The sequence below is a fragment of the Equus asinus genome, chromosome 7 (assembly GCF_041296235.1).
Source record: "Equus asinus isolate D_3611 breed Donkey chromosome 7, EquAss-T2T_v2, whole genome shotgun sequence".
Lineage (NCBI taxonomy): Eukaryota > Metazoa > Chordata > Mammalia > Perissodactyla > Equidae > Equus > Equus asinus.
The window spans coordinates 41,052,119-41,069,563 of record NC_091796.1 but is presented as its reverse complement, the minus strand read 5'-3'; the positions used below and the strand labels follow the sequence as shown (position 1 = coordinate 41,069,563).

General features: G+C 42.7%; 1 protein-coding gene across 8 annotated transcripts in view; it reads right to left on the bottom strand.

Annotated features, from left to right (window-relative positions):
• Positions 1-11,469: 11,469 nt before the first annotated feature.
• The window catches only part of GAREM1 (GRB2 associated regulator of MAPK1 subtype 1), a 188,867-nt gene continuing 182,891 nt past the window's right edge, over positions 11,470-17,445 (bottom strand). For 4 of the 8 annotated variants that reach the window (XM_070513248.1, XM_044774541.2, XM_070513249.1 and 1 more), the window contains one exon: positions 11,470-16,720. In XM_070513248.1, coding sequence (XP_070369349.1) covers positions 15,823-16,720 — 898 coding nt within the window. In that variant the 3' untranslated portion in view covers positions 11,470-15,822. The remainder of the gene's footprint in view (positions 16,721-17,445) is intronic. The other 4 variants (XM_044774542.2, XM_070513247.1, XM_070513250.1 and 1 more) reach the window with 1 other exon arrangement.

Below are 17,445 nucleotides of genomic sequence, written 5' to 3'. Positions count from 1 at the left end.
GGAGCTAAGGATAAAGAAATCAGCTTCTTTATTATCATTTTTTTCTTGGTTAGACTTGTGGGTAAGTCTGTTTACACCATCCCATCATTTTTGCCCACTTCCGTAGATTTCAAAATAAATTCCTAATTGAGGGGAACTCCAACGTAGCTTCAATTATGCAAGTTTTGTTCCCATTATTAGATATTTCCTTCAACGTGGAGGACTAGTGAGATTTGTCATTGCTGCTGTTAAGTGCTGGGGGAAGTATGTCCTTTGTGGTCACGAGACTGGCTCCAGCTCTGGCATAAGTTTAAGTTCCAGAAGCTCAAATAAACTTGACAAAGGATTGATTCGCAGTAAAAAGCAGATCCTGGGCTCCCCCAGAGTCTGAAGTGGGTGCCTGGGTCTTGGCTCTGACTGAGTAGGGAGTGTCTCTAATCTCTGGATGGACCTTGTCAAATTCATTCACTCATCAAGCAACATTTCAATCAATCGGCCAAGCGGGCAATTACCATAGGCCATGTACTGTGCTTTCCTTTGAACATACATAAAGAAAACACGATTCCCTTCCCCAAGGCATTCAAAGACCAGTGCCTTTGTTCGACTGTTAAAAAAACAAAAGTGGTTGGTTTTAATTCTTCTTTATATCCATTTACGATAACAAAGTGAGGCTAATTTCTTTTTGCACTACATTTGATACAAACTTGACATAACACCCTCGCTCTCCCCTCCCCCCAAAAAAAGAGGTTGGGAAGGGTGTGAACAGGAATGAGAGAACATTTCTATGTTTTAGCATTTTCATATGTTTATGTATGTTAGCAAGAAGGGCAAATTTATTTACACTAGCAGGCAACTGCTTCTTCTGAAATAGGAAAAAGCTAAAACTATGAATCATATATATCTGATCTTTATCCTGTTTGCCTGATACTGTCTACATACTTTGCTGGGCTCAGTGCAAAAGGAAAATGTGGAGCCCCTTGTTCGAAATTAATTTCAAGACGGCAACAACAGTGTTAAGTGTGGGGTATTTTTTTTTTTTTTGACATTCCCACTCACATTTTGCTATGTAGGGAGGACTGGTTACAACACGGGCAGAGGTGGTGAGGAAGGCCTAGCCCCCAGTCTCACGTTTACTGGCACACAATAATGAATAAATAAATAGGTGGGGGTAGTGGCAGAGGTGGCACAACAAACACTGATAGCACAGGGAGGGACACGAAAGCCCCCCTCCCAAGCTGCGGCCACCATCAACACTGGACTGGTACCATGATCAAGGAAGAGCGGGGCTCTTGGCTACAGAGGCCCCCAGAGCCACGGAGTGGCTGACTGGATTGCAGTCTTTGTGGAAGAAGGGTGTCTTCCATACTTGGATCCTTATTTATTGACCGAAATCTGGACCCCTGGCAAGTCCAGTGAGATCCACGTTATCAAGAGGCAGCTGTCTCTCAGACTTCTGGATTGTTCTATTAAGAATTTAACTGACCCATGGGTTATTATTACCTGGTTCCCTGATTGGTCTACCCAGGACGTAGCACATGAAAGGGTTATTGCCACTTAGCCTTCTGACTGGTCTATTCAGAGCTCAGAACAATAATGGTTTGTGGTAACCCAGACCTCTGATTGGTCAACAGGAACACAAGGTCAGGACCCAAGGGGCACCAGAGCCCTAGAGGCCCTAGGGAGTGGGTAAGGGATTAAGTGCTTAGGGTTGTGTAACTGCAGATGTTGCCTACTCAGAAAACTGGCCTTGTGCTTAATATTATATGGAGTGCAGCCCCCTTATTTCTTACACCCTGCCAACAGCTTAACTCTTAGTGAACCACATGGCCATAAAGAACTAAACTAGATGATCCCAAGGTACTGGCCTAGACCAGTATGTCCAAAGCAAGTGCTGGGGAATGTTGGAGAAATATTAGGTTAAAGAGGGTCAAATAGATTTTCATTGAAAATTTCTCAGAGCCTTTACTATATGAATAAGCATTATGCATTTCCAGGTGGTAAAATATAATACACAGCCATTTCTCCAAAAATTTGCATGGGTTTGAGGCAACTGAAAATACAGGCAAAAATAAGGATGTGATCCCAGAGAGTTAATGACCTAACTTGTTCTAGAGCTGAGTTCTGTCCTCAACTTCTGACTCATGTATCAAAAATATCTCCAGCAGGAGAGTTCTCGTCAAGAGGGCGCTGTGAGCAGACATTGAACTCACCTCCTCCCACAAAAACAAGCAGGTTACAACAATTTTAGGAAGAATCACCCTGGATTGAAAACTGAAAACTGGATAAAAAGAACCCCCAGAACAAGGGATAATCCTGACGAAAGCAGAAGAGGCAGTAACTCCGGCCGGAGAGGAAAAAAGCCACCTTTGGGGCAGCGGAGCTTCTCAGCTGGCCAGGCGGGAGCCAACCTAAGGCCTATCACAACTGTATGCCCCTGAGCCTAGCAACCAGCTACGCTGGGTACCAACCCAATTAAGACGACAATTGCAATAAGAGTGTGCTAATAGGCGGGACCAAGATGGCGGAGTGAGTGGTCTTCTTTGCCTCTCCCCCGTTGAATCTACAACTAATTGGACATTCACCGATTAACAAAGGATATCCAGATAGCATCTCAAGACGCCTAAGAGTCTTGTACTACTATACATCAGAAGGCGGACGGACTTCCCCTCGGGAGGAGGTGGAAATAGGTGAAAACTCTCCGACCCCCGACCCCCGACCCCCGGACAGCCTAGTTCCTGCAGGAGGTTCTCTTCCAGCGGACTCCCCCATAGCATCGCCATACACCAAGGGCGGGAGTGTGCACTCACCAGCGGAACGACGGTGGAAACAGGTGACAACAGCCCTACTCAAGCCCCCCCGCGATTACACCTAAGCCCAGGGGGAATCCCCAGGGTCCCGCACCCACCAGCAGGGAAGGTCTCCACTCACCATTAGCAGGGAGGCCCCGCCCAGAATCCAGAACAAAGGGAAGCTCCCGGTGGGCGGATTCCCTGGCATGGCACCACACCGCAAGCTGCTGCTGGGCCCACGGTCTCCGGCGCACGGGTCGGTGCATAGGGCACCCGGACTTCCCATAGACGTGCTTGGGGACACGGTTGGAGCTCCAGCGCCCGGCTCTGCAACATGGATAGACCTTGAGGGTATTATGTTGAGTGAAATAAGCCAGACAGAGAAAGACAAACTCTGTATGACTCCACTCATAGGTGGTAGTTAACATATGGACAAAGAGAACTGATGGGTGGTTCCCAGGGGAAAGGGGGGTGGGGGGAGGGCACTAGGGGTGAAGTGGTGTACCTACAACATGACTAATAATGATGTGCAACTGTAATTTCACAAGGATGTTAACTTTCATAACCTTAATAAAAAAAAATTAAAAAAAATATCTCCAGCAGGATGGCCTGCATTCCCACAGTCGATGTGGGGGCAATGAATATATATTGCATAAGTACCCGTATAGACACTGCTGGTTGCTTATCCAATGTCTGATCTCTTCCTCCTAGCCCATAGAGCCCTGATTTGTTCAGGGTTAGAAATACTCACTTGTGTGACATTTGCAGCTGGGCTGGTCATGTGACCTCATTTTGGCCAAGTAGAGATCTATGGGGTAGAGCCTCTGGGAAATGCGTTTCCTGATTAAAAAGGGACAGAACCAGTTGGCATGTGTCCTTTACTCTTCGCACTTCCAAGCTTTCTTTCTGCTTGAAAGTCAGGAAAAATGCTTGCACGTACAGGATCCAAGTTAAAGGCACAGATGAGGGCAGTGGAGCAGGAGACCTGAAGGAGCCTGGTTTCTGGATGACCTCTTTGAGTGGCTGCACACGTCCTAAATTGCCTTCTTTGGGCTTCTCGTTACCTTAGAAATACAACCCCTCACTAGACTAGCCACTGTAGTTGGGTTTTACTTCCGGGAAGCCAAACACAACCCCAACTGTTAGACTGGCTGAAATGCAACACACCCAAAGCTGAAGTAGCATCTTCTTCCCACCCCGCTCCTCAGTTTCCTTTCTATCCAGATGCCCAGGTGGACAGTCTCATGCCATTCTCAAGCCCTCCTCTCCTTCACTCCTGTGAGCCATGACACTGTTCCACCGGTGCTGCCGAAGGTGCTCTGGGCACAACCTTCTGCTCCACAGGCCCCGTCCAGCTGAAGTGAAGCCTCTAATGCCCCTGGGGAGCCAGTTGCTGCAGCTGATTTCGGAGAAATCCCAGGCTCATTGTGGTTGCAGAGGCCAACGTGGCTGGTGATGGGCAGGGGGATACCCCCAGTCAGGGATAGATAGCCTCTTGGTAGGTCCCTGCCCAGCTCTGCTGAGGGATGCTTCATGACTGAACTGCTGTTTCATCCTCCGAAGCACCAGAGGGTCTAGTGGAGATTCTGGCTTGAGCACCATCATTTATCATAAAATTCAGAGGCCCCCAGAATACTATCCTACTATTAACCTTTTACTTCCCCTTCCCATATTGTGTTAGGAGGCAGATTGGTGGGAGTTTGAAAGACTCATAGGCATGTGGGGCTATGGGACACTTTAGGCACATGCCTTAAAGATAAACACTAGCTGCCACATTTGATCAATTACCAAGTCCTTTCATTTTAGCTCCTAAACTCTGCTCCAGTTGGTCCATTTCTCTATGTCCCCTTTGGCGCTACTCCATCCAGGCCCCCTCAGCCCTTGCGTGAACAATCTACTAATTGCTCTCCTCACACCCAGGTTTGCTTCCTTTCAATCCATTTTGCACCCTGCATTCCGAGTGATCCTACCTGCTCATGTCACTCCCCTACTTCCAATGATGAAGTTCCTTGCTTTCAGGATGAAGACCAGACTCCCTTGCCTGCCTCGCAGTGACCTTCACAGAAAGGCCTCTTCCAACCACTTCATTTCTCACCGACATTCTTTACTCACTACACTCCAGTTCTACTGAACAGTTTATGGAAGCGATGTTATGCTTTCTCACGTCTCCAGGACTTCAAAAATACTGATTTTTCCCTCGAATATCCTTCACCTTCTCCCTCCTGTCCTTCATCTTTCTAATTCCTACTTATTCTCCAGGTTCCTGTTTAGATGCCACTTCACTCAGGAGTCCGACTCTGACCTTCAAGACACGGTGACGTTCTGTCCTATGAGCTCCCAGAGCACCTTGTATGATCCCTTCATAAGAGCCTAGACAGTGGGTTAGAAAGACTTGGGTTTGAATCCAGGGCTGGCCACTTACTTGCTATGTGATCTTGGATAAGTTGCCCTTTTTAGACTCAGTTTCCTCATCTACAAAAATGGGAATAACAGTAGTAGTTACCTCTTTTTACTTCTGTGTAAATTAAATGAGATAATGCGTGTGATTTACTATGTTCCAATGAATGGCACACAGTAAGTACTCAAGAAATGATTTTTATTACTGTGTTGACTGTCTATAAACCATCAGCTTGTAAACAGAGAATGTGTCTTATTCACTAGAGCAGCTTTAGCACCCAGGTCTGTGCTGAAAACTTCATGCGTGCTCAAAAAGCACTTGCTGAATGAATGGGATGGATAGAAAGAATATGTAAGTTATTCCCACCATTACCTTCTCCCTCGTTTCTCAAGGTCTTCAATTCTATTTCAAAACAGAATTGTCTTACTTTGAACTAAGTGGTGTGTTAAGAGCTTCACATATACCAACTCATTTAATTTTCATAACCACTCTAAGAGGTGGTTGTCATTATTCCCATTTTATGGGTAAGAAAATAAGGCCGTAATCACACCGATAATAAGGAGTGGAGCTCTGATCCAAATTCAGGCCTGGCTGACTCCAAAGGTGTTAAATTATTGTCACTAGAACAGTAAATCCTCCTTCCGGACATATCCTGATGAGGAGGATGGAAGCCCATCTGAGAGTCTAGTCCTGCCTCTACGGGTGGTATTGCAAAGCTTCCTCTGGGCATTGGTGTAGCTGAGGGTGCAGTTATGAAGAGGTCTGTGGTTCATTATTGGGCCCATTTCCTCATGGGTTGGACTGGGAGTCTTTGAGAGAACATTTGTCTGTAGCATATATGTGTGTATGTGTATGTTTATTTGGGTCAATGTGTATGTGTATATACCTGCTGGACACCTGGGATTTTAAGAAAGCACATCTGTAATTCACATTGATGGAACAGCTGTACACAGAACCTATATTGTGGTGCTGAGGAGAGGAAGGGACAGAGGAGGACAGGAAATGCCTACGTGCACATCTCCGGTGGCGCCTGTTTGCAGGAGCACCTGTCTAACCAGACGCCATGCTCAGGAGCTCCAGGTGGAGATGAGTAGCAGGAAGTGACCCTGAGGCCATGGCAGGACTGGGCACGGTGGCCAGGATTGAGAGTCAGAGAATAACTGAGAGTTGCTCAACCAAGGAGCAAATGAGACACATTCTCCCCTAAACATACTGGGAATGTCTTCGGGGCATGCCAGAGAGTTGGGAGCTGGCTAATAAATATTTTATTGACGCTAAAAGTAATTTCAAATCTGTCTTTAGCACTCATGCATCTGGTATTGAAAGGTAAGTTTTTACTGTTTGGGAATGATGGTGGATACTTTCCTCAAATTACTTCAATTAATGAACCCATCCAACCGCACACAGCTGCCCTTCCTTCTTCCATCTGCCTGTGAGATCCATCCAGTCTCTCCAATGTCATTTGCCTGGTGGGAGTAAGAACGTGTTTATGAAAATCAGGTTAGAGAATGTTTTAAAGCATCATAATGAGCTAACCAGAGATAGAATGAGAGAGCAAAAAAGGAATTCAGGGAAATGTGAAATTTGGGCTCAGTCTGGGTAAAGATCTAAGAAGTTCCAGGGCAAGAGGTGTGAGAAGAAACCCAGAATGGAGATAGACAGAGTAGATGGGGTCCTTTATTTCAGTAACAGTAAGACCGCAGGGGTCAGGGAGGAGAGAAACGGAGCTAGGTCTGCAGATAAACTTAAACCAGTCTGGAAGTGGGATAATCCACAGCCTGGAACACGGGTGCTGGAATTGCTGAGGGCATGCTGGGTATCAAACCCCCACCTCTAGTAACCACTGCTGACTTCTCCTTTATAATCCGCCCACACCAAAATCACACCCTGACACTGAGTGACGGTCAGGAGGGGACAAAGCCTACGGGTGGAAGATGAATGCTCTAAAAATGGCCAATACTGGCAACATGGAAAGGCGAAAAAATAAACATGTCTCTCAAAGAAGCTGGCAAAGGTTAAATAATAGCATTTTCCCCCTTGCACATTAATTCTGGTGAGATACACTTAATAGTTAGCTGAACGAGAAGAACGTGTACTTCATTTCCCCATTCCACGCTTCAAACTGCTCTTCTGCACAGTCATCTGTGAAAGATAAGTTAGTTATCTCAACCTTCCGATAACAAACTATCAATGATTAACTGATTCCTGGATCCCAGTACGTGATCAGTTGCTGTAACATGCTATCTCCACAGGCTGCCCTTTCCTTCTGCCAGCACAAATAACTTCCGCATCTTTCTATCATCTGGGATGATTAATATAGAGAAATTTGAGTTCTCCAAAATGTGCCAGATAACTGGTGTACACAGTGCTGAGCCCTTGGTGACAACTTAAGAGCTATTCTCATCAGAGGAAAACTAAAAAGAAAATGATCAGTTTCTAGGCCTGAGAAAGAATATGATAGAAAATGACCCGATTCGCAATTTATCCCTATGGAGGAATAGGTGAACTTTTAAACAAATTGTGATATAACTCACACACCACCAAATTAAGTGGACAATTTAATTTGTAAAATGAGGCAGAGAAGGAAGAACCGAGAACTGTTCAATGTAGGAATGGAATCTTCTACTCTGGAGATCGCTACATACAGGAACAGATCCTCACAGTATGCGAAGGCCTTTGAAGTCCTGTCCAGGACTCAGATTTTGAGACCAAGTGGGCTCATGAGTGATCCTGGCTCAAGGAGAGGAGGTCAGTCAGATCACCTGTTAAGATGGCATTTGGTTCAATGGTAAATGATAATTTACATTGCGAGACTTTTTCAACTTTAGATGGGGACAAATAGGATGCATATGGAGAGCTGGCATAATTCTACAGTCTTCACATAGACAAGAAGCCAAAAGTGAGGACCTTCGTGTGTAGGACAGAGGTAACATAAAAAGAAGCATGAAACCAGGATCTCAAACTATTTTGAAACGTGAAGAGCAGTGTTTCTGTGACTTGTGGTCCCCTCTCAGAACAGTCTCATTTTTCCATGATCCTTATTCACCAATCACTGAAATGTGACAAAAACAGGTGAGAAGGGTCTTATGAAAACTTTCATTGGCAATTATACTGTTTCAAGATGGCAACCTAAACTAAAACTGAAACTATTGGCAGTTCACTAGATTTGTCGAATCAAGCATCTCCTTAAAAGTTGAAGTGAAAAAGAGACTTCTTTTACTTTGTTAATAACTGCACTACCAAGAGGAGTAAGAAGCATGGAAAATGAAGCCAAAACATATTTATCCAAAAACTGAAGCTTAACATTCTCTTTGTTAGTTAGGATTTATCTTTATTCTTCCTTCCAGGATCTATTAGGTAGGTTTATGCTTTGAGCGTCAAGGTGAAGGAGGATTGGAGATGTACTGTCTCTACCCTAATTTGAAAGTCAGCTTTAGTGTGAAGATACTTGATAGTTTTTGTTTCCGGTTGATAGTTTCGTTGCTCAAAACCAACCAGTGGAATAAAAAAACCTGATATACAACTTTCTTTACTCAAGCGCTTCTGATTTGCATTATTCACTTTCAAAATTCCAGAGACACAGAACCAAGAAGGGGCAAGCCATCTGACAGGTCAATTTTGCACATTGAAAATCCCTCTACCCTCTTCCCCAGTGGATATCTGGCTTGAAAAACTGTACAGTGCCCCACTTTCAAATTCCTTAGCTTTTTTGAGCCACTTCTGTTTATTCCTTTCCATGACTTCAGGAGTCTAATGCCTTTGGCTAACGAAGGAAGTGGAAAAGTGACTCATGGGAAGATAGAGACCTCTGATATGGCTGGACTTAAAATTTTACTCTTTACTGACTTGACTCACCATTTTCCTCCATCAGAGCGTTGATTGGACTAATCCTTGGTTGTCATTAGCTGGATGGAAAAGCCCGACACCCTGTGGCCACATTTAGTACTACGGCTCCTTCTTCACCTAGGTGGCCCAGTTTGTACCCTGCATACAGAGGGATGAAAGACACGTGTGCTCTGTGGATATTTCAGTTTTTCATCTTATACCTGTCTGACTTAGTCTCTCTGCTTAGTGAGTCATCTCTTATAATCAAAAAGTAGGAGACATGCTCAGAGCCTCCATTTTATAAGCGGGAGAGGTTTCTCTTGATTTCCAGCTAGCACTGACTGGGGAGCATCAGTTGAAGATTGTCTCCCATTTTTTAGCCTTAGAAGAAGGAGAAGTGGGAGAACCAGAGTAGGGAATTAAACATGCTGAAAAAATCATGAAATGCTATTTTAAGAAGTCAATTGAGGAAATTGGGAGACAATGTTGTAACAGAGTAAGTATAAAATGGGGAACCAGGAGATTTTATTTCTAGCTCTTGTCCTGGCACAAACTGTAGGTGACCTGGCGGAAGTCATTTACCCTCCATGGGTTTCATGCCTATAAAGTTAAGAGGTTGGACCAGATCATTTCCAAGGTTTCCTCTGGTTCTAAACTTCAGCGATGTGCCCACTGACAGAATTTCCTATGCTCTGCGACAAGGTCTCCTGGTAAGTTGTACTTCTGAGCACCCAGTTTCTTATCTTCACCCATCACTGCTTCTGGTCCTCAGATCACTCCTAGCTTAGGTCATGCAACCATATCTACTACTCTTCAGTTGTCTGTATCTTTTAGAGCCAATATCTGAGTCAACCTATGGGAACGCACTGATGTATTTTTAGTTCATTTTATATCATTAAAAAATTGAAGTCATTGGCTTAATCAAACTGTGAGAAGAAAAAGTTATTCATTGGCAGGTCATATAAACTCAGTCCAGGATCTCTAAACAAGTTCATATTTTGCTCTCTTTTATTCTCAGAAATTTTATGATGAATACAAGTTTCATTTACGTCATTTGTTTGACTTCATTCTGTTGTTATGAGGCTAGTCTTGATCTTGACGGCACAAAGACTGGTCACCATCAGAGATGTGATGGCATTCATGCTGTCATTCAATAGAAACTCAAGTAGCATCTACTTTTGAAGATATAACAATTAAGACGTTAAGTCCTGATATCTTACAAGGGGTCAGAGAGATGCATAGGAAGCTGTCAGCACAGAGGAGTGAAACCTAATCAACTTGGGGGATGATATTTAGTAAATCCTGAAGGGGTTGTACGAGTTAGCTAAGCAAGGAGAGGCAGAAATAGAGAAGAGGGTGTCTTAAGGGAAAAGTCACTTCAGTGAGATAAGAATTTACCCCGCACCTACTCATTGTTTTCAATGATTTGGCGTTTTCTAATCTCAGACACGTGGGATTCGGAGGATATTTGATTCTAACCCAACTTATTTCTAAACTCAGATTTCCTTTGCAATATACAGTTTGAGGGAGTCAAATGTCCTGGCGTATTTCCGATGTAAGTGCTCCTAGGAACTTGAGGTAGATCCTTGGGCATTTTTGCCAACCCATCTCACTCTTCTAGGTTCTTCCAGTGCACATCCCTGAAATCCAGGAAAGTGGCTACCTATGGGTTTAGTCACGTTTTATCCCCGTGAAATAGGACAGAATGGTTGAAGGCTTATGTATAAGATGGACTGAACGATTTAGGGATGCTCTGTCTAGTAAACTAAGACAGGAAGACTTTTCGGTGACTGTGAACCTGGGGAGATCTTGGTGGGGATGTGGCCGAAGACATCTGATCTCATTGTTCTTCCAGCCCTTTGACCCTCCCCCGAATTCCCTCAATAAAATGGTTTGATTCCCTCCTCCTCCCAAAAAGACAGGAAGATTTAGGGCACAAAATGTTGGGAAACTACTTCACGCTATTTGGAGTACTTTAAATAAAAGCTCCCTTAACCAACCTCCACTTGCTATTTGCCAACTTCTCTGTAGACCATACTGGTGGATGTCACAGATGTTGAATGTTCATGACTTCCTCTAGTACCCCCAGCCATTTCTGCTCACTGTTTATGCTAGTTGTAATTATATAAGTTAAACTGTATATAAGCCAAAGAGATATGAATTTGTATCATCTTTCTTTTCCCTGTATGAACATAAACTTTTTTTTTTTTTTAAAGATCACCACTTCATCTATACTTGTCTTTTGTTCTAACTCCTGACCACACAGCTACTGGATTCTTTTCGAATGCCATGAGGTTGCCGGGTTTCTGGCTTCTTCCATGTGCAATAGCCATAGTCCTCAATCTCTTAACATGGAACGGGCTTGCAGCATTAAGAAGCCCTTCAGACAAGCTCCCTTCTCCTAAATGAGGGTGGGGAAGAGAGGTTCTAGAAAACTATACACTAGATTTGACTCACTGAGGAACAACTGCAAGAGGGTCAACTTTTAAAATTTCTTTATTTATAGACATTTCAGAACCATTTAAATCAACAATGAATTTTTTAGACATAACATACCATGTTTATCTTGAGGTACACATTGGGCCCATTAGATAAAATGCTCTGGAAAGTAATACAATTGTTATTAACAATCCAACTTTCCCAAGCAAAGAAACTGCAAAGACGGTTACAAAATTCTTTGAAAAGACTATACCATTTCCACATAAGTCAAGGAAAACTTCCCAAATTTTCAACTGAGTTCAATTTTTAGGCTTAGCTTAAACAATATTTTAAATGGAACTTAACACGAAAATGGGAGAAGAGGTTTATAGCTAAGAAATTATCTGAGCCCCACTACATGAGATTGTAAACAAAGGAAATCCATAATCTGACAAGCTCATTACAAAATTCATAGCCTAAAAATTAGACAGAGCAGCAAAATTACAGAAGATATTTGTATATATTTTTAACTGAAACCATGTTTACCCCCAGTTTCTGGCCTTCACAATGAGACAAATTTTAAAACACCAAGTTTTGAAGACTACACAATGTGATTTGACAAGAAGTGACCATAAGAATTCCACAGTATTATAACCCCACACTATGAAAGTCCTACTTCCCATCTTTTGTGCTCCGGGCATTTTAAATTTCTTGTCCTAGCAGCCTGGTGCCTTATATGACTAGAAAAATAGTCAGAATTGACATAATGGACAGTTTCTGAAAGTCTCGTGTGTCCAATCTCACATGTAACTTTTCTGGTGGACTGAAGTTGGAATTTTCTTTGAACAGTTCACAAGGTTCTTTGGAGAATTGTTTTGTTTTCCAGTTTGTTATTCAAAATGTTAATCTTATACTCTGTAGGCATGATGAGTAGTGACTTGTTATACAACGTGTTTGGAAAACGAAGGACCCTCTATCCATCCACGCTCGTCCCCTGAACTTCTCGAGCAGCCGTATGGATGATGTGCAGGTGGTTCTGGAATGTGAGCACAGGGTGTTTATGTACGTGACTGAAAATGCTTGGAATGGATGGTCACAACATTTTTCCATGAGATTGCTGTTTTATTTCTACATGAAACAAGAATAAACATTGCAATTTAGTTGAATGGGCAGCTCGCAGCTTGCCGTCTATGTGGGTTGAAAGAGCATAAATGTAAATTTCACAGTTCATAAAGCTGAGCAGCTCAACTTAAAGAAGAGAGAATTTGCAGGCATTTTACAAGATTCTGAGAAGGAATTGATCTGTGAGTGTTTGAGTTCTCCAGCCCAACATAAGTCAGGTCCACATTTTACATTTAGTTGCTTGGTTTGGTTTATTGCTGATTTTCTTTTCTGATGGGAGCCATGATGATTTTAGCCAAGAATTTAAAGACAAAAGAGTCCTGTATGGACAGACACCTTCCCCCAAGCACCGTGGTCACTGCACAGACTGCAGGAAACCTGCCAGATGTACTCAGTCTTGATTTGGTTGGTTAGAAAAGGTTCTGCTTGTGGGGATCTCCATACATTACTTTTCACTACAAAACCCAGCTCTCAGAAGGAAAGAGCTGTTTCCTTCCTACCCCTGCTCGGTGTTTCTTGTCAAGATTCTCTCCAGCTATGCGTGCCTTGTCTAGTCAGGGTGCCAAGGTCCTCAACAGACAGGTGCTCAGTTCAGGAATGGCAATTACATTTATCTGTGGCTTTAGAGATGCCAGAAGATACTTATTATAATTAAAAAAAATTCCAAATCAGTAAATGAGACCAGCTAGTGGGAGTTAGAGATACTTTCTGCCTCCAACGTATTCCAAATTTTAACGGTCTTGTGGTGTTTATTTTGTATCTCTTTAATAGAGGCTGCCATTTCTTCAATCTATGGTTTCTTTAAAGACAGGACACGCTTAATTCTCCATGCATCTAACTGCCAGAGGATTTCATGCTCCTCTTACCCACACATGTGCAGTCTCAACAATTGTGACTTTAAATATAAATATTAGGAGTTCCAAGAGGGTAGAAGCCATGTCTTTTTTTCAGCTTTGTCGAGTCATAACAGCGTAGGGCCTGGCTCACACAAGGCGCTCAATGAACGTGAATACACGAAACAAAAGGCCATAATCCCTGCTCTCAAGGAGTCTCCCTAGTGCCATTGCCATCCATACAAACTCAACATAAATATGCCAAGACAAAACCCAGAAGCTACTTTGTGTAGAGTGTTTGCAAAAGGAAAAACAGAAAGAAAAGAAAAAAAGATTTATTTGGGGCAACCTTCATAGAAGACCCAGACCCACCCTGTTCCTCCCCGCTGAATTTGAGAATTGTGTCTGACGGCTAAGTGTTTTAAAACAGATGCTGAAAGGGTTTGCCAAAGAAAACTCGCAGCCTTTCAATAGCATCCCGTTTTCATTTTAAAGGAAAGTTCTGAGAGGTTAACTTTACTAAGGGCATTGCCTCTCACACAGAAGGAAGTTTTCTAAACATGAAAGTAATTGAGGGGTCTTGTCACGTGACTGCAGCACTGGGAACTGCTACATAGATTTGTCAGTTACTTTAGAAGAGATGCTCCAGCGTGACAAATTGTACAGAGTACTCTCTTTGTGGGGTCCTTTTTACCTAGAGAATAGTATTTACATTTTGGGAGATGTGTTAGGGGGAAAAAATGCTGTGTTTTTTGTTTTTTAAAGGAGATTTAAGATGGGAAATGAGAAGAGGTATCAATTCACCTCAACTCTAAACCGTAAGACGGATTAAAAACATCTTTTTTAATCCCAAGAAAAATCCCACACTGGACAGGTCTTGTCTTTACCTTTATTTATTTATTTTGGTGAGCAGGAAGAGCAGATAATAAAATAGAAGCCAATCCTGCAAGTCACGTGGACCTCTGGCTGGCCAACCTCACTCACAGACTGTCTGCACATCCAGAGTCAGACCCTGACGGGATGCAGGGCTATAGATGTGATGGCTTCCTTAGAGAACCAAAACTTGTCTAAGACTGTATTCCTTCAAAAAGCCAATAATGATGATGAGGTCATTATATTTTGGATTATTTAACCACATTTGGCAAAAATTGTCAGAATAATGTCCTGGAATTCTTGGAATGAAAATGTGGTAATAATGTATTTTCTTTGGAAGAGAGGAAAGGAGAAATTATGACCTAACGTACACTTATTGACGCTTTTAAGAATTACTCAACAGCTGTAGCACATACAACAACATAAGAGGGTACGTCTGATTTCTGAGCTCTCCTAAAGCATGAAGCATGTTGAGAACATTCTACACACTCTCAGAAATGCCCTTCACAGCTCTCACTATCACACGCCAAGAGAATAAAACTCTCAAACAGGAGAATTATCATTTGACAGAAATTGTCATTTTCCCAGACATCAGCACAGGAATATTCTATGCAAAACCCAGTCCCACGATGGGCTTAAAATCAAATTTAATTCTTCAATACAGACTCTCTATTGATTTGTTCCAAGTTTTCAGTGACGAAGCCTAATAAAGACTAAACTTTGAGTGACAGGCTTCTGAAAATCTTTGGAATCATTCTGTCCACTATTCCTAAGAGAGCCAGGTCCCAAACCTCAATGGATATCTGAAAGTGAACAGATGTTATCTCAAATATCAGACTCATAATGATGTTTAAAACATATACATTTATATTGCATATACATATATATACACATATATGTATATATTCTGGGTTTTTTTCCTCTGCTTAATAAAATTAGCAGCAGTTATAGATAAATTATTGTGGTCATGATTTGTATTATTTCTAAAGATGTCTTATATCCTCTATCTACACGACTTTTGGAAAACGTCTTTTGATGAAAAGATCCCCACCAAGCATATAACATTAAAGTGTCATTTCATATCACTAACATTTTCAGGCACAAGAGTAAAACAATTAGCATTAAGTAATCCAAACAACAGAGCACAGAATAGAGTTAATTGTCTAAAGTCAATTCCTCCCAAAGGAGGGAACTGTTGTTCAATGTGTGTTTTTTTCTTTCTTTTTTTTTTAAGATTCTTATGTTTTTCAGCTTTGGCTATTTTGTAATAAATATCATACCTCCTCGCAGACATCTACTTGGGCAAGAAGTACTTCTCTGAGCACGCCTTTTGTCTTTTAGCAGCTGTTGAGTGTTGAGGGATGTACAAGGCACACCTCTAAGTGTTCTGTACAGCATTTTTATTGATGTACAAAATAGCCTGTTCACCATTCAAAAAACGGAATCTGCATAGTAAGAGTTTCTCTTATCCCTACTTACAGAGAAGATTTTTAGTGCAAAAAAAACCCATGAACTTGTGTCCCAGCCCAACCCTTCTAGCACACACATGTATCAGTTTCGTTCAACACTAGCTGGGGTCATTTGGCTATATTTTGGGCCTCCAGCCATTAATGAATTGCATGATTTTCTTCACCTGCAGTTTGCTCAATTTGAAATCCTCTGAGAGGATTTCTTCCGTTAGTTGAACAAGCAAATTCCCATCAATCTTTTCGGTAACGAAGAATGATATGACATCTTCAGACAAACCAATAAACCGTAACGACTTGGACACTTCTTCTATGGAGAGTCCTGACAGGTCGGCGGGGGGCTGCCACGGGGAGCCATCACCGCAGGACCTGGGGGCCAGCTGGAGGTGGAGTGGAGATGAGAAAGGGTAGGAGCCGGAGAAGAGGTCCTGCATGCCCTTTTTAACAAAGTACTGGTCCTCAGACAGGTCCAGTGACCCCGCCTTGGGGTCCTCCTCAGCACCATCGATTTTCAGAGGCAAAGGAGAAGTTTCAGAGGCCGCTTTCTCTTCCACTTGTTTTGGGGCCCTGGGGGGTAAGGCAGGGCATGAAACGCTCTGCTTTGTCGTGCCAGCTGCAAGAGTTTTCTCGTCCGTGCTCTCCAGAGAGTAGCTGGCTGACTTAGGACAACCAGAGACGCTGCTACTGAATTCTGCAGTGACGGGGCCGGGGGGGCTGGCCGAGAGCTCACAGCCATCAACATCAAAAGGTGCTGGGCAGTTTCTCTTTGGTGTGCCTGGCGTCTTTTGTCTGGGATAACTGAAACTCCTGCTTGGATCCAGCAGGAAGTCACTCCTGGTCTGGCTCTCCGACGCTCCCGAGTAATGGTTGGGCCACGAGAGCCTGGAGGAGAGAGTTTCAGCAGAGGGACTTCCAAACGGGGACTTCAGGTCCACAGAATCAGTTTTCCCGCGGTTACACGGATAGCAGGAAACAGGAGCACTTTCAGAAGGACTTGGGTCACTTTTAGTAACGCTGCTTAAAACCAAACACAGAAAGAGAGATTAGTAAAAAAAGAAAAGCCAAATCCCAGGTTTTTCCTTACCCCACAGATATTACTTCTGAGCAGAAACATGTAGGAAAAATTGAGGAAAAAAAATATATTTCTTATCATGAATTCAATAAAATACCTGCTAACCTCCTTGGGTTTTTAAAAAAAGAATCTTTAAATTACTAAAATACATTGGTAATTATGGATATGAACATGATGATTTAAAATGCTACAGTGGCAATGGCAAATATACAATTTAAAAAAAAATATAAACTATGAGGTAGGAAGAAAGGCTTCAAATAAAATGCTTATGCTTGCCTTGGTTTCTGTACAATAGAGTAACATTAGTATAAGGATTTAAATGTCCAGAGAACAAAAACAGACCTGCAAAAAAGAGCTCGTTTACACTATAAAGATCACACATGGTGCATTCAGCTCTGGGGCTGTATTTTAAGAGTGACAGTGAAACCAGAGTGTGCTTAGGGCTGGGTGACCAGGCTGATGAGGGATCAGTGATGTCAGGGGAAACAGCTGATGGAACTGAGGCTGTCTCTTTTGGAAAAGAGAAGACTTAGATCATAACTGACTTGACGTTTTTCACAGGCTGACAAAGAGAAGCAGGGGGGACCTAGACTGGTTTTTCTAGACACAAGAAATAGCTGGAAGTTACATGGAGATAGATTTCAACTCAATATAATGAAAGATTTCTAAA